The following is a 24375-nucleotide window of genomic DNA, read 5'->3' on the forward strand; positions in this document are numbered from 1 at the left end:
TCCTGCCCTGCAGGATTTTGTACCGAACTGAGAATCTGTGCAAACAGCTTCAACAAGTGGCCTAATCCCAGAGCCTTTTCCTCAGGGGGAGGTGGGGGGGAGGAGGGCCTCCCTGGTATTTACCTGCTAGATTCTACAGCAAGCCATAAATCTACCCAGGGCCTCGCACGCTCCCCTCTTCCTCCTCCCCTTCTTCGTCCTCCGCATTACACTCCTCTCTCCATCCTCGAGTAAATCTATGTCTCTCTGTGTTTGTGTATCTCCGTAGCCCAGCTGGTTGTGTAAGCAGTGGGAGGAGAGGGAGAGAGAGACACGATGCAATGGCTCCAGTCTAGTATGACTCAGGCAGTGTGCATCCCGCCCCTGGGGGTAAGAACACAAAACACACAGCCAGTCCCACACATCCCCTCCTCTTGTAATTAGAGCATTCAGATGCTCACTTTCCCCCCCTAACAGGCGCTCCCAGGTCCCCAGTCCCAGCACAGCCCAGCTGCACACAGCAGTAATAACCCCAATGACAGGGGGGACTGGAAACGCATTAGGAGACGCGTCTGGTTGGGCTTTTTCTTCTGGAGCCTGCCATGTGGGACGGGCTGGGACGGGAGTGGGCTGGGAGTGGGACGCCTCTCAATCACGAGAGGACTTGCAGAGCGGGGGGTTGGGGGGGGGGGGGGAGTGGTCCCCTGTGCTGCTCTGCTCTGTGCAGGGCCTACTCTGCTTTGCTCGTCTGTGCTGCTGGCTGGGGAATGCGATGCTGAAGAGAGGAGTCCAAAACTGGACGACATGAGTGGAGCCGGTGTCCCAGGAGGATTCCTCCACCACCTGTTCAAACAGCCGACGCTATATCCTGAGGAAATGAAAACTTCCATCTCCACAGAGCTGCATGGATCCAGCACACCAGATCCCCCTCGCTAGTCGCTACAGCTCACTGTGTGCTGTTTCCACAGCTGTTCCTGGGCCTGGCCTTGCCGGGGGACAGCTATCTGGAGATCTGGAGCCAACACAGAGCTGAATTGAAAAGGTGAAGAGGATGAAATTGTAAACGTGTAAAATAAACGTATAAAATGTCCCCAAATATTTCTTTGATTAAACACGTCTTTCGAATGCTGTGGGTAAACTAGAACAGCATGAGAATGGGAGAAAGACGCCAGTTCCAATGCAATTCTATATTTTGTCCACCACCACACGGCCAGAGCTGATAGAGAGACCATTCAGCAGAAACTGAAGTGACGCTTTCATGAACCCGTTCAGCCTGTCTATGTATGTTCTTAAGGTCAGAGTCTGAAACGAGCAGTCTGGAGTGGTGACAATCAGTTTAAGGTCACCCCAGAGGACAGTGACAGCGCGTGAACTGTAGTTGACCTCTGGTCTTTTATTTTTCACTCTTTCACAGAGAGGAGAGCAGGACGTTAAGTAGAGCCACTGTACTTAACTGGAAGAGTGCAATCAAACGAGCGAGGTCCATCTCCGGGCTTCAATCTTCAATTCTCCTTCCCAAAGCAGGTCAACAGATAGGTGGGGAAAATGCTTGAGGGAACTGGCCTGAATTGAGTGGTTCAGTTGTCCTTTCAGGCTATTTATTATACTCTTTAGACGGTCCAGCTTGTTTGGAGTAAACAGCCCTCTCTGTCTAACTGAGACAGACCCTGGCCTAACCCAACCTTTAGGAGTTCAACAGTCACCGTGCAGCGGTGGCATGCGGTCTCTTATCAGCAGCACACGCAGACGCAGCTCTGGCTGGCGTCAGGCTAGGCAGACTAGTTGGGTATGCTGCAGACTGAAGTAAACACCACCACCTTAACTGCCCCCATCACCATGGAAATACCCCGTCAGGACCAATCAAAACGCAAGACAACTGGGGCCAGGCTGTGAATGAGTGACATCAGCTATTTTATGAGCAGTTAATGTACCGACGCTTCTGTCTAGCCTGCCCCAGCTAGCTAGCAAGTCCTCTACACAGCGCCAGGCCTCCTGAATGACACCGGCCCTGAAACAAACAAGTCCTGCCTGCTGTCTGTCAGATAAGTAATGTTATTCTATGTTCTGCCCTCTTCTTTAAAACCAGAACCAGCCAAGGTGAAAGAGTCCTTCTGGAGAGGCAAGGAGCTGGCCGAAGGGAGGATCCCAAACCAAAAGCCTGCTGTTGTTTCCACCATGATTTGACAGCTGAGTGGCTCACTTATTCTCAAGATTCTACTGGAGACCGAAAATAATACCTTTCATGGTGGCCATAAATCCTACCTTGTTATGTTAAATGCTCATGTGTCAAGAGATAAAATATAAGCGAGTTGAATTAACTGTGTACGTACGGGGAAAGTTAGTCAGCTGTTGTCTCATAAATCTCAGACAACACAAAAATGCATGTAAAACAGGTACAAAAATCATCAAGACTAAGACAACCATCCAAAAGCTTGGCTGTAATTGATTTACGCTTTTTTTTGAGTCGATATAGAAGTAGTACTTTCAGAACCAGAGCTGAGTTTGAGGCTGTGAGTGCAGACTGTGGCCACAAGGAGGCTCTCTACCCCTCTGCCACTGATGTTGCTCCAGACTAGCTGGACTGATGTCAAGAATGATCCTCGCACATAGAGCTCAGTCTCCCATCTTCTCCCTTTGGATAACAATCATTCCTGTGAAAAACACACGGCTCTAACAGGTCGACTGAGGCTCCGTTTAACAGGCGACAGCTTCAGTTACACATAAAATGCATTTTTCAGGGAGCATATAAATGTTTTACGGTACTGCCACAGCTGGCACAAAACCGCGTAAATCCCCTCTCACTTGTGAAAATATTTGCTCGAATATTCTACGCCTCGGCTTCACCTCGAACGTGCACTCCGGACACAACTTCTACATTATGCATGTACGCTGTGTGCACACGCATGGAAGAACCGGAGAGCTCCTTTCCCAAACAAGAACAGCACAGGGAGCAGAAAGGCACAGGGAACAGCAACAGAACAACACACAGACAGCACAGCCCAAGATAGGATTCATGGGTAAAATCAGCATGTCTTACCAGCATCACAAGCAACACCTCAGCAGTAGGAAACAACCAAACGAATAGATGGAGAGGAGCTACAAGGATCTCCACTTAACGTTTCAGCTCACTCCCTGCACCGACGTTAGTGACAAATGTATCTGCCATCACTGATTACAAGAGAGAAAGAGAGGTAGAAAGACAGAAAGGGAGGGAGAGAGAGAGAGAAAATAGAGTTGGATATTTAAAGCCTTATTGCCGATCCCATGGGGCTAGGAGCAGGGAGGGCGTAATGCTTATGGTTGACTTGGCCCATCATGAGCTCACTCACGCTTTTCCAAATTGTAGACAGGAAGCACCTGGGCCCAGGGGCCTGAGATTGGCTGGCTGGCAGGCAGGCAAGGGCCCTGCAAACAACCAACACTACACATGATCAGCCCAACTGGAAGGAATACATGTATGTGTCTCTGTGGCCCAACAGCCAGCCTGCCTGGGCTGTCGGTAAACAAATACCACTCCCCTCCCTTGCACAGGGCAGTGGCAGATGATTATTTTGCTGAGTTTGCAATGAGGATTTACCCCAGTGTTTTACCCAAAAGACTCAGACTTTTTCTTCTACGCCGACCGGCACCCCTGTCTCACTTGGACTTGGCTCTGGCGGACTTGCCCTGACATGGGGCCAAGCCTAGGTCCAGGGAATTTTTCAGCTTGCATTTAAATAACAATGGCTAACTATGAACTTTAACACCTTCACAAAGCAACTGTCTTGAAGGATGCAGGGGTTGTTGATTCTGCTCCCTCCAAGTCTTAGTGTCGCTCTCCTGAAGGACACACAATTACACTAGAGCTTGCAAGAAAGGCATTTCACTGTACTTGTGCACGTGACATTAAAACAGTAGAGCTTGTTTTGACATAATACACTGTAGACCCACTGGTGTGGGGGAAAGTCTCAATGAAAAAAACGCCACTTCATTCCTCCTCAGCCTTTGGGCAAAGGGAAAACAAAATGTGGTAGCTATGCCCATCCAGAGCCAGCTTAATGCCTGCTGATACATCCAAACCCATTACTAAAATGAATTATGATTATTATGATTTTCCTCAACAAGAGTTGATGTCTTACTGTTCTAGCTACCACTACTAACGAGAGAAAGCAAGGGTAGGCTGGTCATATGGACAACGTGGTTATGGCGGTTGCGCGTTGGAAGAAGCGCGGCGGCCGTGTGGCGGCTGGGTGAGCAGGGCTGGCGGGCGCGCGCGCGCTTGGTTGAGTTTGGTGACTGTGTGGCTGCCCCCGCTGAGTACTATAGGGATCAGCGCTCAGCCACAGTAGCCAGAGGCAAGCGGCCCAAAGTAAACAGCTCATTCTGGGGACGGCTGAGTTGAGGAGCTAGCTGCCGTAATTATACTGGTGGTCATGAGAAGATGAATAAGACCAAGAGGAGGGAAGGAGGGGAAGAGGGAGGAAAAGACTCCGACCGACAATGACATCAATCTTTATCTGCTACAGATTCCCAAAAGAGGAATTAACTTGGGGGACCGAAGGGCTGGGATAGGATAGGGACTGGGAGGGGAAGTCGGGTAGAGGGTGGAGAGAGTTCAGTTCACACTACTCTATCTGCACTCTCAAGCCAAAAGTTTTTGGAAAATTTTTCAGTTGACTTCCAGAGGCCCTTCGGAAATCATCTCAAACACTGGTGAGAGTAGGGTGCTGAAATGTGAAAGTTGGAGCATAAAAAGATCCAACAAATACACCTTCTCTTGCTTTAAATCAGAGCTTTGTCTCCTCCACTGCTTTCTAAAAATGTGATCTTGTATGGGTCTTGCGACAAACTAGGGCACCAGTGAGGATTTCCTACACTGGACAACTTGCTACAGCTGTTGATAAGTCTTTGATAATAATCTGCAAAAAAAATGTATATGTCATTGCATTAAGATATACTGTAAGGTGGATCAAAGCTACAGTGCATTCGGAAAATATTCAGACCCCTTGACTTCTTCCACATTAAAATTGATTCAATGTTTTTTTGCCCTCAATCTACACACAATACTCCATAACGACAAAGCGAAAACAATTGACATTTTTGCTAATTTATTCAAAATAAAAAACTGAAATATTACATTAGGGTTAGGGTATGACGCTACAAGCTTGGCACACCTGTGTATTTGGGGAGATTCTCCCATTCTTCTCTGCAGATCCTCTCAAGCTCTGTCATGTTGGATGGGGAGCGATGCTGCACAGCTATTTTCAGGTCTCTCCAGAGATGTTCGATCGGGTTCAAGTCCGGGCTCTGGCTGGGCCACTCAAGGACATTCAGAGACTTGTCCCGAAGGCACTCCTGCGTTGTCTTGGCTGTGTGCTTAGAGTTGTTGTCCTGTTGGAAGGCGAACCTTCGCCCCCAGTCTGAGGTCCTGAGTGCTCTGGAGCAGGTTTTGAACAAGGATCTCTCTGTACTTTGCTCCGTTCATCTTTGCCTCAAATCCTGACTAGTCTCACAGACCCTGCCGCTGAAAAACATCCCCAGAGCATGATTCTGCCAACACCATGGATGTTGCCAGGTTTCCATCAGACGTGACGCCTGGCATTCAGGCCAAATAGTTCAATCTTGTTTTCATCAGACCAGAGAATCTTGCTTCTCATAGTCTGAGAGTCTTTAGGTGCCTATTGGCAAACTCCAAGCGGGCTGTCATGTGCCTTTTACTGAGGAGTGGCTTCTGTCTGGCCAATCTGCCATAAAGGCCTGTTTGGTGGAGTGCTGGAGTGATGGTTGTCCTTCTGAAAGGTTCTCCCATCTTCACAAAGGAACGCTAGAGCTCTGTCAGAGTGACCATCTGGTTCTTGGTCACCTCCCTGACTGATGCCCTTCTCTCCCGATTGCTCAGTTTGGCCGGGCTGCCAGCTCTAGGAAGAGTCTTGGTGGTTCCATACTTCTTCAATTTAAGAATGATAGAGGCCACTGTGTTTTGGGGGAACTTCAATGCTGCAGAAATGTTTTGGTACCCTTCCCCAGATCTGTGCCTCGACACAATCCTGTCTAGGCACTCTACGGACAATTCCTTCTACCTCATGGCTTGGTTTTTGCTCTGACATGCACTGTCAACTGTGGGAGCCTATATAGACAGGCGTGTGCCTTTCCAAATCATGTCAAGTCAATTTAATTTACTACAGGTGGACTCCAAACAAGTTGTAGAAACATCTCAAGGATGATCAATGGAAACAGAATACACCTGAGCTCAATTTCGAGTCCCATAGCAAAGGGTCTGATAATTTTAAGTAAAATAAGGTATTTCGTTTTTTAATATTGAATAAATTAGCAAACATTTCTAAAAAAAAACGATTTTTGCTTTGTCATTATGGGGTATTGTGTGTAAATTACTGAGGATATATATATATATATATATATATATATATATATATATATATATATATATATATATATATATATATTAATCCATTTTAGAATAAGGCTAAAACAAAATGTGGATAAAGTCGAGAAGTCTCAATACTTTGAATTTTCCTTTATCATGGTTGGTGTCTTGATGGATTTGTCCAAAATCGTGTGACATAGAACATAACTTTTCTGTTCTTGCATTCATGGTAGTGTAAGGTGTCATTATATCATATATTAAGCATTAAATCAGTTAAATTAGACACTGAACTTGAACCCTGTACGAATCCTGGATCTAGTTGTCGTTTTGTTTTTTTTGTATAGAAATCTCTTGTTATGAGGTGAAAACAGATTTCATGGGCACACACGTCCAAAATAATGTATGCATTACAAAATTGAATGCTTCTAACCGAAAGAGTCACCTTACCGTGATACTTAAAACCCAAATCGATACTGTCATTAACGTGGTTCTTCCATAATTTGACATAATTCTTGTTGGATGCACATTTGATTTGGTGTCCAGCTGATAAATTATGCCATGATATTTTCATACATCATAATCTGATCCGGAGAGGAATTTTTCAAATGACAGTCAAGGGACGAACAGCTGTTGTGATATTTTTTTAAATGACAGTCAAGTGACGAACAGCTGTTGTGATAGCGCATGCGATGCAACAACAACCCAAGTGCTGGAAAAAGGTGTTCGCAAGGAACGTCCACAATATTTTAGTGTCTTATTCGTTGCACCGGTGAAGATAGTTGTGCCTGGATCCACGATTGGATCTAATGTCCCATCAAATGTATGTTGATCATCTGTTGCGGTCTGCTTGATTAAGGGTCTTGTTAGATTTAACAGAGAAAGAGTCAACGTAATGAGTTCATGCTGTTGTGCCTCGGATTGGACACAGAGTAGTCAATTTATAAATTCTCCTGCTCCCTTTAATTATCCGTGATTTCATTTTTGATCCATTTTTGTGAGAGATGTGGCCAATTTCGTTTGTTTCCCGCCGCTTCAATTGAAGGGTGTTAAGCTACTCTGTTGCGGTTAAACTAAGTGAGGTTATTACGAGGACAACAACATCTATTGTTGGCTTCAACTTGGCTTTCCATACAAATCCTTCCATTGAAAAGGGAACCTGGTTTTTAGTCACTTTCTCATTATAAAAACAGCGATGGTGAGATTAATGCTACCGCTATTCGTGCCTGCGTCGGCCACATAGGCCACAGAAAATCGCCATGCATGCATCCAATCTATTTAGTCAGGCAATGTCCACATTATTCTCACATATTTTAGAATGTAATAATACTTTGAATATCAATGCATTGGCAAGGCCTAAAAAAATGAATTATCTTAAAGTAACACTTTTTTGCATGCTTTTTTTTTGGGGGGGGGGGGGGGTGCTATATTACAACCTATATGTACAATTATATAAATTATAACATTGTATAACATTTAGGTCCTTGACAATTACAATTCAGTAATTAAAACAATCCCTGAAAGTCCTTAATTTTGACTTGCCAATGTCTGTATGAACCCTGCTTAAAGGATGTATAGTCCTAGACCTATGTTGTTGAATAGCTGGAGTTATGGGCCAATTTCCATATGTTCACATCTATTCCTCTAAGTACACATGTGGAACTGCATGAAAATCCTTTTTAGTTTGGTTTCAAACCATTTTGAAATGTTGATCCCAATGTCACACATTTGCCCCATTATTTATAGAAAGACCCATATGCCTTAAAGATAGTTCCATGTGGGTTCAGGGAAAAGGCTTAAGACAAAATGTATCTCCAAACTAAACTGGAGATAAACCTTCAAGGAAATGGGAATTTAAAAAGTAGCTGCAGACCTGCAAGCCAGAACACTAAAGCATGTCTGCTTTTGTACATGTACATGTGTGCTTTTCTGCTTGTCCATCTTCTTATTTTGCCAGAGAAACCCTCAAGGAACCTGCGATGCTGGCCAATTAGCAATACAACTTTGTGCTGTTTTTTACTAGCGCAGAACACATACTGTAAACCTTTGTTCATAGAATAGAATATGTAGTAGAACTTCCATGTTCTCCATCTTACAGTGCATTCGGAAAGTATTCAGACCCCTTCCCCTTTTCCACATTATGTTACGTTACAGCCTTATTCTAAAATGGATTAAATTATTTGTTTTCCCTCATCAATCGACACACAATACCCCATAATGACAAAGCGAAAACAGGTTTTTAGAAATGCAGGAACTTGGCCTGTGTGTCACCTCATATTTATACCCCAGTGAAACAGGAAGTCATGGCTTACCACTTAAGTGTTCCTAATCACTTAGGTGAATTTAACGTAAAATATGAATGGGAATTACTTCAGTTAGATTATACGCATAAGAATTTCTAGGGGTACCAATTGTGGAACACGTTTCAGAGAAAAATATTTATTTCACATACATTTTACAATATTTTACAAATATTTATTTCACGAACCAATTTTACAATTAAAGGTTCGATTTTTGTGAATATTTTGAATGAAAGACCAAGAGGATAAACAGCAAAGATTTTTTTTTCCACAGCCTGTTTTGCTCATATTTACCAAGGGTGCCACTATTAGTGGAGGGCAATGTATGTAAATGTGATATTAAATAATAAAAAATAAAAAAACGATTTTTTCTTTGTTATTATGGGGTATTTTGTGTAGATTGATGAGGGGGAAAAAAACATTTAATCCATTTTAGAATAAGGCTGTAACGTAACAAAATGTGGAAAAAGTCAAGGGATCTGAATAGCTTCCGAATGCACTGTATGTTGAGGAAGGGGACGAGATGATTCTGTTCTGAATCCCCATCTCTGGAGGCATGCTGTTTGGCTGCTGTTATTTGCGTCATTAGCCACCCAATGAGCATGCCAGGAGCTGAGCTACAGTAGGAAGTAGGGATCAATGTTTAGGCCATAGGAGCTCCACCGTGAATAAATAATTCACAATGGTAGCTACAGCTCTGCTAAATACTTTATTTCTGTTCCACATGGCTTTGTAGTAACATCATTGTCTTTATAGAGCTATGGACATGGACTTTACTTTCAACAGTTTTAGAAAACTCCCAAACTGGCTTTTACTATTCATTACCCTCTGGAAGTCAAAGGGGAAGGTAAACTATCGTGTTGGGGAAGTTACTCTGAAAAGATCATTTACCAAGTTACCAAAGAAGTTAAGCTACACTAAATCTACCCTGAAGAAAAATATTGTTTACTTAACTAAAGTTAATTTGAAAAGGTAGTTCACTAAATCCTAACTACATTGTGAAAAATTATTTGATCTAAATCTGAAATGTCAAGACTACAAACTGCAAGACAGAGCACTCTGGAGTCAGATGTTAGCAGAATGTGTACCACCAAGCTACTGCAAAATGTAGTTCAATTACTAGTTGAACTACATGTAGTTCACTACTACCCAACACTGGCCAACTGCTTCTTCAATGCTCGCTTTACATGGCCTCCATGTCCCTTGGTGTTAGTTAAGATGCCAGTCCCTGACCCCGCTCTTCCTGTGATCCACACATGGCCCTGACTGCAACCCGGCTCTGATTAACAAATTAACAAGCTCTTGAGCTGATCCTGGATCAGGTAGAGGTGCAGGAGTATGTGACCCTAACGCAGGGATTAAGTCTCCTTTATGTCCAGATTACACAGCACTTACTCCCTGAGCTGAGGGGACGTCAGGTGTGTCCCTGCAGATTAGCACAAAGCTCCTGGTAATGAAAGAAAGGATACCCGGTGATGCCTCTGGCGCCTTTGAAGTCAGACCAGTCAGGCTGAATAAAAGGCATTCCCCTCCCTCCCCTTCCCTCTCCTACCCAGGATGGGAGGAGCCCCAGAGGAGCTGGAGCCAGACTCCCAGAGTCCAGTAGATAAGGCTGAGATTAGCCCAACCTGGCCCGCACCCCTCTCCCTCGCTCTCCTCCTCTTGACTCTCCCTCTACCTTTTCTTACTCCCTCTCTCTTCAAGGGCTTTATCGGCATGGGAAACATATGTTCCCATTGCCAAAGCAAGTGAAATGGATCATAAACAACAGTGAAGTAAACAAATCAGAAATGAATAAACATTACACTCACAAAAGTTGAAAAGAAAGAGACATTTCAGATGTCATATTATGGCTATATACAGTGTAGTAACGAGGCGCAAATACACTTTTACCCAACTTTCTCTCACACCTTTTAATTGAAAGGTAGAAAGGAGTTCCAACCTCTCTGACAGACAGGTGGGGCAAAGGTGGGGAGGAGGACAGAGCCAGAGGTGTCCCTAATCTAATGGAACGCCCTCCTCTGGAAGTAGTCCAGTGATTTTTATAAGGTCAGACTACTTGGAGGCTGGGCCCTGGTTGAGAAAGGTGGAGGCGCATACAGGGGGAGGGCGGCAGGGTTCTGGATGTATTATACAGACACGCAGGAGAGCAGAGCTTTTCTTCCACTGAGAGGGATAACCTGGCATGGAGAAAGGGTCAGAAATAGTTCTCCCTGGAACGCTCACAGACATTAAATACGGATTTAAATGAAACAGTGTTGAAAACCATAATACGCCCCCCACAGAAGTTCTGGTTTTACATGTGGCTGTTGAAAGAACAAGCGAGGGAAAAAAGAAGTGATGAAACTCAAACGTAATTGAAAAGTCTGAAACAGGACAAACAGAGAGAGCTAAAGCTAGCAGCAGTAATAACCAGAGATAGCTAGTTGAAGTCCACTCCATGTCAGAGTCGAGGTTGGAGGCTTGTCACTGATGGACACGTCTGACGTCGCAATAAGAAGAAGGATTGAGACATTGCGCATGCATGTGCACACACACACAACGCAAACTAAAGATAGGCTGTCTTGGTTCAAAACATGTAGGAGTCTCACCAACCAACCCACACTTTCCACTCCCATACCCTCCTCTCTAATGCCTTTCTCTTCTATCCTCTCAAATCAAATGTTATTGGTCACATACACATTTTTAGCAGATGTTATTGCGGGTGTAGCGAAATGATTGTGTTCCTATCTCCAACAGTGCAGTAGAATCTAACAATTCACAAGAATACACACAAATCAGTAAAATAATGGATTTAAGAAATATAGAAATATTAGGACGAGCAATGTCGGAGTGGCATTGATTAAAATACAGTAGAATAGAATACAGTATATACATATGAAATGAGTAAAGCAGTATGTAAACATTATTAAAGTGACTAGTGTTCCATTATTAAAGTGGCCAGTCATTCCATGTCTATGTATATAGGGCAGCAGCCTCTAAGGTGTAGGGTTGAGTAACCGGGTGGTAGCCGGCTAGTGATGGCTATTTAACAGTCTGATGGCTTTGAGATAGAAGCTGTTTTTCAGTCTCTAGGTCCCAGCTTTGATGCACCTGTATGGACCTTGCCTTCTGGATGATAGTGGGGTGAACTGGCCATGGCTCAGGTGTTTGATGTCCTTGATGATCTTTTTGGCCTTCCTGTGACATCAGGTGCTGTAGGTGTCCTGGAGGGCAGGCCGTGTTCCCGTGGTGATGCGTTGGACATACCGCACCACCCTCTGGAGAGCCCTGAGGTTGCAGGCTGTGCAGTTGCCATACCAGGCGGTTATACAGCCCGACAGGATGTGCTTCTGTAAAAGTTTGTGAGGGTCTTAGGGGCCAAGACAAATTTCTTCAGCCTCCTGAGGTTGAAGAGGCGCTGTTGCGCCTTCTTCACCACACTGTCAGTGTGGGTGGACCATTTCAGTTTTTCAGTGATGTGTACGCTGAGGAACTTGAAGCTTTCCACCTTCTCCGCTGCTGTCCCGTCCATGTGGATAGGGGCGTGCTCCCTCTGCGGTTTCCTGAAGTCCACGATCAGCTCCTTCATTTTGTTTCCTGGCACCACTCCGCCAGTGCCGTCACCTACTCCCTGTAGGCTGTCTCGTCATTGTTGGTAATCAGGCCTACAACTGTTGTGTCATCTGCAAACTTGATGATTGAGTTGGAGGCATGCGTGGCCACGCAGTCATGGGTGAACAGAGAGTACAGGAGTGGGCTGAGCATGCACCCTTGTGGGGCCCCAGTGTTGAGGATCAGCAAAGTGGAGGTGTTGTTTCCTACCTTCACCACCACCACCACCAGTCCAGGACCCAGTTGCACAGGGAAGGGTTCAGACCTAGGTCCTCGAGCTTAATGATGAGCTTGGAGGGTACTATGGTGTTGAATGCTGAGATAGAGTCAAGGAATAGCATTCATATATAGGTATTCCTCTTGTCCAGATGGGATGGGGCAGTGTGCAGTGCGATGGCATCGTATGGGGATCTATTGGGGCGGTAAGCAAATTGAAGTGGGTCTAGGGTGAGGTAGAGGTGATATGATCCTTAACTAGCCTCTCAAAGCACTTCATGATGACAGAAGTGAGTGCTACGGGGTGATAGTCATTGAGTTAAGTTACCTTTGCTTTCTTGGGTAAAGGAACAATGGTGTACATCTCAAAGCAAGTGGGGACACTGGGATAGGGAGAGATTGACTATGTCCATAAATATGTCCGCTCTGAGGACGCAGATAGGGATGCCGTCTGGGCTGGGAGCCTTGCGAGGGTTAACACGCTTAAATGTCTTACTCACGTCGGCCAGCTAGGGATGCCATCTGGGCTGGGAGCCTTGCGAGGGTTAACACGCTTAAATGTCTTACTCACGTCGACCAGCTAGGGATGCCTTCTGGGCTGGGAGACTTGCGAGGGTTAACACGCTTAAATGTCTTATTCACGTCAACCATGGAGAACGAGAATCCACAGTCCTTGGGAGCGGGCCGCGTCGGTGGAACTGTGTTATCCTCAAAGTGGGCGAAGAAGGTGTTTGTCCGGGAGCAAGACGTTTGTCCGGGCTGGTTTTCCATTTGTAATCCGGGATTGTCTGTAGACCCTGCCACTCCTGTCGCCCTTCCATCACCTTCCCTATTCCTTCTTCTTTAAATATAACCCCCACCTGATTTCAAGCATTTGTCCACGGTTACAATTAATGACTTTCTTGTTTTGGGCAAAACTATTTTTTAAAATCCCAACACTCTGTAAAACTAATGCCCACTGGTATCTGAGTCACAGGGTAATCTCAGGGGGGACAGAGAATGTTCTGGAGAGGATTCGTTTCTTCCGAGCAGCTGTCAATGATTCTTAAAATACTTATTGTCCATCACGTCCTATCCCATCCAGAATCTAGTGCTTGGACAGCCAGGGCTCAACTCCCTGTATTCCCTCCATCAATGGGACCTTACTCATCAACAGTGGGAGGTGCTGAAATCTGTGTTGCCCTGACTAACACTAACCCTTCATCAACTCTGCACTTTTCCCTCCCTACCTGGCTATCTGTGCTGCTGCTGGAGGGACACAGAGAGAGCGAGCGAGAGCGAGAGAGGATGGGAGAGTGTGGGAGTCAGAGGGAGGATTGCTCCGGATAAACTGTGCCCATGAGGGCAGCAGATGGCATTGACTGGGTGAGGGATGGGGGCTTATTATCTTCACTATCTGCATCGCTTGGCACATATTCCACCTCGTCCACCTCCTCTCCTCTGCTCCTGTTAACAGACCACTGCTCCTCCTCACTGGTCTCTAGTACAGTAGGCTGACACTGAAGACAGCATGAGACTTCTCTCCCTCTGATCTACTGTTTGAAGAAGTAGGGTTTCAGATGTTTTCTGAAGATGGGCAGGGACTCTGCTGCCCTAGCTTCAAGGGGAAGCTGGTTCCACCTTTGGGCTGCCAGGACAGAGAAGAATTTGGACTGGGCTGAGCGGGTGAGAGGGCCAAGAGACCAGAGGTGGCGTACTCGGGTTGGGGTGTAGGGTTTGAGCAGAGCCTGAAGGTAGGGAGGGGCTGTTCCTTTTGCTGCGCCATAGGCAAGAACCATGGTCTTGCAGTGGATGCGAGCTTCGACTGGAGGCCAGTAGAGTGTGCGGAGGAGCGTGATGATGTGGGAGAATTTGTGAAGGTTGAACACTAAGCGGACTGCAGCATTCTGGATAAGTTGCAGGGGTTTGATGGCACAAGAGGGGGACCCAGCCAACAGCGAGTTGCAGTAGTCCAGACAGGAGATGACAAGTGCCTGGATTAGGACCTGCGCCGCTTCCTGTGTGCGGTGAGGTCATACTTTACGGATGTTGTAAAGCATGAACCTGCAGGAGCAAGTCATTGTTTTGATGTTTTCAGAAAATGACAGGGTGTTGTACAGGGTCACACTGAGGTTCTTTGTACTCTGGGAGGGAGGACACCGTGGCGTTGTCAACCATGATGGAGAGGTCTTGGAGCGGGCAGGCCTTCTCTGGGAGATAGAGCAGCTCTGTCTTGTCGAGGTTGAGCTTGAGGTGGTGCGATGAACATCCAAGCTGAGATATCTGCCAGGCATGCAGTGATGTGTGTCGCCACCTGGGTGTCAGAAGGGGGAAAGAGAAAAATAGTTGAATGTCATCCGCATAGCAATGATAAGAGAGACCATATAAGGATATGACGGAGCCAAGTGGCTTGGTGTAAAGAGAGAAGAGGGCCTAGAACCGAGCCCTGTGGGACACCAGTAGTGAGAGAATGTGGTAAAGACACAGATCCTCTCCACGTCACCTTGTAGGAGCAGCCTGCCAGGTAGGATGCAATCCAAGAGTGTGTAGAGCCTGAAACGCCCAGCCCTGAGAGGGTGGAGAGGAGTAACTGATGGTTCATGGTGTCAAAGACAGCAGATAGATCTAGGAGGATGAGAACAGAAGAGCAAGAGTCACCTTTGGCAGGAGAGCCTCCGTGACACAGAGAAGAGCAGTCTCGGCTGAGTGACCTGTATTGAAGCCTGTCTGGTTAGGGTCAAGAAAGTCGTACAGAGAGAGATTTGGTCAGAGACAGCACGTACAAGTGTTTTTTTTTAAAAAGGGATACCGGTCTGTAGTTTTTGACATCAGAGGGCTCGGGTGTTGGAATTCCATGGATAGAGAACATATAATTATAGGTTCAAATCTCACTGATGCCTTGTCATAATTATTTTTTAAATGTTTGCATTATTAATGCCTAAGAAAATGAATTTCCATGTGTCCTATCTGTGTTTGGAGTAAGAAATAAAGGTTTACCCAAAATAAGCTAGAAGTGTCATTAAAAGTGTTATTGAAACATTCAGTGAACATTTTCAGGAAGTTATTAAATAACCTACAAGTAAACCTTTAATTTCCGTTTTATGAGCATTAATAAAACCTCCCAGGAAAACTTTCAAGGAACCAGAGTAAAACGTTCTCAGAACCTCCTTGCAACCTAAAAATAAACGTTCCCAGAACGTTTAAAAAACATTTTACCAGTCAGGAAACCAATGTGCAACCAAAAACAAGAGTTCTCACAACTTCCAAGCCACTAAATGTGCTAGCTGGGCATTGACTGAAGTGGATACATTTTTCCTGAACATTACTAAAGCCCCAATACGAGGTCCAGACGACACAATGGGCTTAAACACTATGGAGTTGCCTCTCTTCTGTTCTGACTGTGCTAAATATGACCTCACCCATCACCCCCAGAACAAACAAGCACAGACAGGCCCTATATTTACAGGAGCTGTCCCAGTCCCAGCCAGGCTACAGCCACACTACCACAGTTTGTTTTAACATGGCAGCCAGCGGGCTCCTTAGCCTTACGCCCTCCTCCTACCCAGCAGCCCCTGCAATGGCTCCCTAACCAGGTCCGCATAAACAAAATTAGGTTAGGAGACGTTCTGCAAATTTTGTTTGCCTGACAAGTATGTTTATGTCGACCTTGTAGAAATATACACATTACATAACATTTAGTTAAACAAATATAATCAGAGATCAGCTGCAGTATTCTGCTCTGCTGTACATTGATGAAAGTGAGTGTTCAGTTAACAGGCTAGTGAACATGAATATGATCTCTCTCGCTCTCTCTCTGGTTGTGCATGAAGTGAGAGAGAGTGAGCAAGAGCGAGCGAGCCGAGAGAGAAAAGAGCGAGAAAAGAGAGCAAGAGAGCAAATGTATAAGCAAACCAACTTCAGAAATATTGGCCCTAAAGGATGTGTGGTCTGGGCAAAGTGGATGAAGGTTTGGAGCAGAAACTACATTGAAAGTGAAGCTCTATACTTCACAATGTGTGCTACTCCCCAGAACTGCTGGATGTCTGGCCGGCCCCTATAAAGAACCCAGATCAGATGCATTGTTTAATACTACGGCCTAAATAAACCCTCCAAACATGGTCTCTCTCCCAGTCTCTGAACGATGCAGCTCTTTCTTCTTAGGACATTTAGTAAGAGCAAATCGAATGTGCGGTTCAACACTGTCGACGTCGAGCAAAACAAGCAGAGCAAAGATAAAAAGGCCTGACTCATTTCAGACTTCCTGGCCTTTATTTCCTGGAGTGGTAAATCAGAGGTACACTCTGGGAATCTTAGACCTGTACCTCTGTACCTCAGGCTCTTCAGCCCAACTGAGTTCTCCTCATGATGGAGGTCATATTTTCTTCCTCTGCCAGACCTGGAACAGGAGTCCTCCTATCATCAGCTCCCCAACCTCCTGCTGCTTCTCTACATGCCCAGAGGCTGGTTTACATAAGCAGGGGGGTGTCTGGTTAAGGACTGTCGTCCGTCTGCAGAGACTAAGCCCACTCCTCCCAGTGACTAAGCCCATCCCTCCCAGTGACCTGGTGGCCCCGGGCCCCTCTGATCGACATGGCTACTGCTTTCACACCAAACATTGCCGTCATGGCCCAGCCTCACTCCTCTCTTTTGAAGTCCTCTCGAAGGTTTACCTCCCTCCCTTCCTCTTGAAGCCCAAAGCATCCGCCACAGCAGGATTAGAGCAGCCAGCCTGCCAGTTTCCCAGGTGCTATTACCCTTGTAGTAATCACAGACACACTGGAAGTTGCTCTTTAGCCAGGATTATGCAAAGGAGTAAGTCAATACAGGTTAAGTCTCTATTATCACTAAGCCAGTACTGCGAGCGCTAAATTGTGGGCATAAAATTGCTCCTTTTTTCCACGGCAGCATAATAGAGAGGAGATAGCATCACATGGCACCAGTAATCAGGGGCATGGTTTGACTGACACACTGGATTACTTCATGATAGACAGGTTGGGGAATGCGAGCTCACCGCTAACAATATTTCAAAAGCAGCCTGACTAAACGGGCTGTCAAAACAACAAGTATCCAAAAAGGATATCACACACATACCTGCACAGTGGGAGAGAGAAAGGATGGGGGAATCCGCACTGTGACACTCTACTTACATGGCAGATCAAAAAGGCTTTAAGGGAGGGCAGTCTTTCTTACCTGCGGAGAAAGAAAGAAAAGAGAGAGAGAGAGGTAGGAATATGTTAATACTTTTGCACGTCATTTGATAGGCAGGTATGTATAGTAATTGGAGTGTGTCAGGACAGGCTGTAGGTTTTGTTCATCATTTAGAGTGGTGAGGCCTGAGGTAAGAGGGTGAGCCGTTGGCCTTATTTGGTGCGGAGTGTGGGTTCTCTCCGAGTCCGTCTCTGTTTAATAACACAGTGCCTGGGCTGGTCTCAGCTGGTCAGGCAGCCTGACAGGCAGCAGAGTCTCTCCCAGAGTTCACTCTTATCTACAGGCTACTCATCATCCCACACACAGATATACATTCTAACAACAGACAACCTACACTTTATTGTCATAGACATATACACAAAAGTATGTGGACACCTGCTCGTCGAACATCTCATTCCAAAATCATGGGAATTAATATGGAGTTGGTCCCCCTTTGCTGCTATAACAGCCTCTACTCTTCTGGGAAGGCTTTCCACTAGGTGTTGGAACATTGCTGCAGGGACTTGCTTCCATTCAGTCACAAGAGCATTGGTGAGGTCGGGAACTGATGTTGGGAGATTAGGCCTGGCTCGCAGTCGGCGTTCTAATTCATCCCAAAAGGTGTTTGATGGAGTTGAGGTCAGGGCTCTGTGTAGGCTAGTCAAGTTCTTCCATTCTGCCATCTCAACAAACCATTTCTGTATGGACCTCGCTTTGTGCATGGGAGCATTGTTATGTTGAAAGAGACAAGGGTCTTCCCCAAACTCTTGCCACAAAGTTGGAAGCACAGAATCGTCTAGAATGTTAATCTTAACGCTGTAGCATTAACATTTCCCTTCACTGGAACTAAGGGACCTAGCCCGAACCATGAAAAACAGCCCCAGACCATTATTTCTCCTCCACCAAACTTTACAGTTGGCACTATGCATTCGGCAGGCAGTGTTCTCCCGGCACCCGCCAAAGCCAGATTCGTCTGTCGGCTGCCAGATGGTGAAGCGTAATTCATCACTCCAGAGAATGTTTCCACTGCTCTAGAGTCGATCGGTGGCGAGCTTTACAACACTCCAGCCGATGCATGGCATTGCGATCTTAGGCTTGTGTGCGGCTCCTCGCCATGGAAACCCATTTTATGAAGCTCCCGATGAACAGATCTTGTGCTGACGTTGCTTCCAGAGGCAGTTTAGAACTCGGTAGTGAGTGTTGCAACGGAGGACAGACAATTTTTATGCACTCGGCGGTCCCGTTCTGTGAGCTTGTGTGGCCTACCACTTCATGGCTGAGCCATTGTTGCTCCTAGATGTTGCCACTTCACAATAACAGCACTTACAGCTGACCGGCGCAGCTCTAGCAGTGCAGAAATTTCACCAACTGACTTGTTGGAAAGGTGGCATCCTATGACGGTGCCACGTTGAAAGTCATTGAGCTCTTCAGTAAGGCCATTCTACTGCCAACGTTTTGTTTATGGAGATTGCATGGCTGTGTGCTTGATTTTATACACTTGTCAGGTGTGGCTGAAATAGCCGAATCCACTAATTTGAAGGGGTGTCCACATATATATATATATATATATATATATATATATATATATATATATATATATATATATATATATATATATATATATATATACAAAAGTAACATTTTGATATGACTAATGTATGCAATTATACCAGTCGCGAAACTCGTTTGTATCATGGCAAGGAAACAAAATACGGTGTTGGAAACAAACATTATATTGTCATCCAGCTATAGCACACAATATTTTACATACAGTTTTTAAAGGACCAGAGAGTCTGGTCTGCTTCGTGTTTTCACTTTTGCCATGGAAAAAAATATTGCAATAATGGTATCGTCACAGTCCTACTAAATACCATTTAATGACAGGTGAAAATCCAACGCCTGATTTATATAGGGTGAACAGTGCATATGTCAGATAAGGATAAAGTCCATCAGGTACAGAGAGCCAACTACATGTAGAATGAGATTACTTGAGGTGTAAATCAACAAGCTATTTGATTAAAACTCTGTTGTAGGAGTTATAGGAGGGAGGTAGGATGAGAGGGAAGGAAGGAGAGACATGAGTGGACAGCCACTGATGATCAGTGGCTGGGATGTAAGTCGCTCTGGATAACGGCGTCTGCTAAACAACCCAAAACATGTTCAAAAATAAATAATTGAATGAGGCAGAGGAGACAGGCTCATGATATTCATCTGTCCACAGGTTCACATTTAGACTGGATCCCCAGTCCTCCTCTCACGGCCAGGCCGTCAAGGCAGAGGAGCCATCAGGGACTACGTTATCATTCCATCCGTCTCACTGCTACTATACAGGACACATACTGGAGCAGAGCTGAAGCTCACAAGCGTCGTGCACTTTTGCCCTGTGATTTAAAGACTGCGGGTCAAGGAGTGTTTCAGCTATTTACAGGACGTATGCATGTATCCACCCTGAACAGACTTAGACCCTATATCATATAGTAAACTCAGCAGCCAGGAACAAAACATATCTCTATCCAAAGTTCATGTTCGGATACATTTGACTGCATTCAGTCATTAAATGTAAGTGCAACAGTATTAGAGTGAGAAACTTAGCAATGTTCCCAATGTGGAAATTCTAACGAGCCTCAAATCAACAAATACCACATGATTACAGATCAGTACGTACTGGTTCATTCTTGGAGATACTCGGTCTTCTGCATCAAAGAATAGGGGATAACATATCTGTTTACAAGCCATTACTCACTTCCTTTCTTACAAGCCTGTTGTCCACGTTGTCTTATCTATTCTATAATTGTGCCTTATTATACAGGCCAGATAAGGATGAGTGAAGTTGGGACGTCGCTTCTCATGTAAACATTTCCACGTGATTTGGCTTTTATCTAACTTTGCTGCTTCTCAGTGTGTGTGTGTGTGTGTGTGTGTGTGTGTGTGTGTGTGTGTGTGTGTGTGTGTGTGTGTGTGTGTGTGTGTGTGTGAGCAGAGAAGCCCTGGTCTCATCTTAGAGCGAGACACAACACCACAGACAGTGAGCAGGCGATGCAGCTGTTTCTCTGCGGCCACAGAGGGGAGCTTTTAATTGAATGTGAATGCAGAGGCTTTTAATTTGGCCCTGGCTACAGAGACACGCACTGGGCCCTAAGTGGGGGAGGAGGGGCAGCTCTGGTCTCATCCAAAACCCCTTGCCACACCCCCTCACCCGCCTCTAATTACTATCCATGGGAATGCTGGGAAAACAACAACAACAACAACAAATCATTGTCATGTTCAAAGATCTCTGCTAGTTTTGAACGACTGCCATCACATTAAGGGGATAGAGGAGGGAGTAGAGTACAGGGAAATGTAATGGATGTGTGTGTGTGTGTAGTGTACACAATTGTACTCTGGTGTGATGAGCGATGGCACGCCCTGTTGCTGGTTGGAGCAGGATAGGATGGGAGGCACTGTCGTTGATCTATGCTGGGTGTTTTAGAAGGCCTGTCTATTTATTTAAACAGCAGTAATTATGTGATAACTCAATCAGGGGGCTGTGTAGACAACGTGACGTAACAGTGGGACTCAAGCTCTCTGTTACCTCCCTCTCTCCCTCCTCTCCCTCTGGGTATGGCCTGCAGTTCAATGGAAAACATTGCATGAGGAGGAGACGCCAAGCCAAGATTAGGGTTATTTTTCGATTGAGTAAAGCCTGGTAGATAGCCATATGGGTTTGATTTGAGCTCTGCTGTAGGTAAGAGGCGGGGGAAAGGAGGTACACAATAACCAGCTTTAAATAACCAGCCTTAAAATCATGACTTAGAGCCCTGATTTAATGTCTTTGCTGTGTGGGGATAAGGTACTCTCTTAAAGTGGTCGACAGTCTGTTGCCTGCATACACACTCTCTTACTGGGTAAAATACTGAGGAACAGTTGTGTTTTCGTTCTTTCTGAAATGTGGGACTGTTTAAAGTCGCTGATGAGCTCAGTCTGTTGGAACCCTCAGCCCCCCCCCCCTCACCCACATGCTCTCACACACACATACACACACACATACACGAGAATGCAGGGACTGTGTGCTCATCCAAGAAAAGCACATCTCCAGTGTTCCTCGTCACTGATAACCCTTGAGACCGAGCACCTTTTTGCGGCACTAACTCAGACTAGCAGTTTAACTGCTCTGGGCCATGGCGGTGGTGTGAGGGCCAGAGGCATGTAAACACTAGACTACAATGCACAGACTGACCAGAGTGCACGCTTCTGTCATTCAAAGCTCTTTATAACCCTGTTCCCACAAGCCACAGAGCAGTGCTGGGAAACAATATGCTGGCATCACTCACATTCAGTCAACCTCAGCTCAGTAGAGCCAGGCGGATAGTATAGGGCCCTACAGCACAATAAATACATGAAATCAAAAGAATACTGTCTCGTTCACTCATATAATATTGTCATGCACTTTCTTATGATACAATCGATCACATTGAATGAGAAGGAATCACGAAAAAGCACACCTCAAATCTGTAAACATTCGGAGTGATTTTCCAGCCTGTAGTGTAACACTGCAAAAAGTCTAGCAAAAAGCCTTAAATCAGTGCAACTTTGTTTGGCCGTTTTTGTGTTCTTTCAAATTGCATCTGGAGATGTTTAAATGTCATTAAAATATGCGCTGGGTGAATATGCGGGGCTCAAATTACTGCCAAAAATGGCCGGAGAACCATGGATCCATTAAGGGCTATTGAGCTTCACTGCACACAGCTTCTTATGGAGACACCTCCTCACACATCTTTATCAGTCCCCATTTACTCACCTATAGTGTTTTTGAGGAGTGATATGCCAAGGACTTTTATTCACAAATGCATGTGACAGTCAAGAGTGAAGAGAGAGGAGGTGGAAAGAGGAAAAAAAGAGGGGGAGGAAAAAACACGGAAGCTTCAGAGAACTCTTGCGAGTGTCTGTGTGCAGCCCATGCCAAGAAAAATAAGGCCCGAGCAAGAGGCATGGCAGGAAACGGCCTCCTCTGGGGGAGGGGTGGGGGTCCACAGGCACGCAGAGACAGAGAGAGAGAGAAGAGAGAAGAAAGAGAGAGAAAGAGAAACAAAAAGAGAAACATGAGAGAAACAGTGAGAGAAAGAGAGGGATGAAACCCCACATCTCTACTAAACCCTCTCCAACCCTCACATGAGACATGACATTCTTCACCATACTCTTAACTTGCAGATAATGGCACACACTTTGAACCATCAACACAGATTTGGGCGCCAAGCAGAGTGCCCAAGCAGATCTCTGTGCCATCAGAAGGTCAGCTCAGGAAAAGGATTTTACACTGGCTGACAGACAAATAAATTGGGAGACAGAATGGAAAAATATATTTGGATCTTCTAGAAACCCCAACGTACCATAGAACCTATCCAACGCCTCAAAAAAGACATCACATGGGTATTAGTCATCGCCGTTATGCGAGTTCTGCACCACAGGGGGACCTTGGTACTTTTCAGCATGTGCTGTGGAACTGTCCGGGGGTGGTTGAATTCTGGGGGAAAGTCAACGATGTCATCTCTGTACTTATAGATAAAATACTGTCATTAGATCCAATAGTGATGTTGCTTTGTGATGACTCTGATTTGCACTTGTCAGAACAACAACGGAGACTATGGTTGGCAGGAAACCACACCTGCTAAGAAAATGACTGTGCAGAGTTGGATTCCTATTCATCAGTTACCATTGCAACAATGGCTGCTCACCTTTTAGGAAATTGTAGTTATGGAGCTCTCCACGGCCAGAATCCACAGGGCCGAGGTGTCCACATGGAAAAAAAGCCTTTACATTCATGAACGTGTGCAGTGTCAATAATGTGTCATTATTTCTGACACTATATGATTGTTTTGTTCAGTAGACTTAACATGTAACATTCATTTATATGTCTTTATCTCGTGATTTATTTGACATGCTATCAGATTGCCTGTGTGGGGGGGGGGGGGGGGGGTTAAAAAAAAGATATCGATAAATATATTGTATGAATCCTACGAATTGAAATAATAAAAATGAGATGTAGAAAGAAGAAGAAAAGGTCAGCTCAGTTCAGGCTGCCTCTCTCTCTACTAGCAAGGCAAATATCTGCATCTGGATCACAACTCCTCCACAACAGAGCCAGAGGAACATTACTCACCACATACGCTGGTAATTAGTGCTGCATAGGCTGTTTTCAGGCTTACACGTACTTTCGTTAACTTCCAATATGCCGCACGGTAGTATTGGTACGTAAAGTACTTAACCTCCTATGCGTCATTGGTGTGATTTTAATACAGTGGAGCAGTACAATTGTAATGACAACAGCTGCTAGTTCGCTCTCTGGACTGGGGGATAATAAACACAATCTGTTGACGCTTTTGTCTCCAGCCAATCTCTGCTGTAGCAAACAGGAAATGGAGAGACTGGACACCTGAGGAGGAAAACAACTCTGATTAAAGGGACCATGTTGTACTCCAAGACTCAGTGTTTGTAAAGGTGTTCGCCTCACCAACAGATCATAAAAAGACAGCAGCAGAGCCTGGCCACTTGGCCAGTGAACGTAAACACGGCCATGTTTCCAGGCCTTACCCACCGCCCAGCCCCCTCTGTCCCCCCTCCACGCTGGATGACTCAAAGGTGGAAGTAATGATGCCAGATGGAACCAAATCAGGCTGATAAAGAGAGGGTCTGCTGTGACCCAACGCGCGGCTGTGGTTGCAGCTGTGCACTCCTTCAACCCTGCCTGCCTGGGCTCAGTCCTCCCTCCCTCCCTCCCAGTAT

The 24375-nt window shown here is 45.5% G+C and overlaps 1 protein-coding gene across 2 annotated transcripts in view; it reads right to left on the minus strand.

Moving 5' to 3' along the window:
- LOC115150879 (E3 ubiquitin-protein ligase PDZRN3-B) overlaps window positions 1-24375 on the minus strand; it is a 123736-nt gene that overhangs the window by 45403 nt on the left and 53958 nt on the right. The window contains exon 1 of one of the 2 annotated variants that reach the window (XM_029694655.1): window positions 3017-3065. The exons of the other annotated variant lie outside the window; for it this stretch is intronic. Within the exon in view, the coding sequence (XP_029550515.1) occupies window positions 3017-3022 (6 nt within the window). The 5' untranslated portion in view covers window positions 3023-3065. Of the gene's footprint in view, window positions 1-3016; window positions 3066-24375 lie in introns of those variants that run through there. 2 annotated transcript variants of the gene reach the window in all.

The sequence above is a fragment of the Salmo trutta genome, chromosome 16 (assembly GCF_901001165.1).
Source record: "Salmo trutta chromosome 16, fSalTru1.1, whole genome shotgun sequence".
NCBI lineage: Eukaryota > Metazoa > Chordata > Actinopteri > Salmoniformes > Salmonidae > Salmo > Salmo trutta.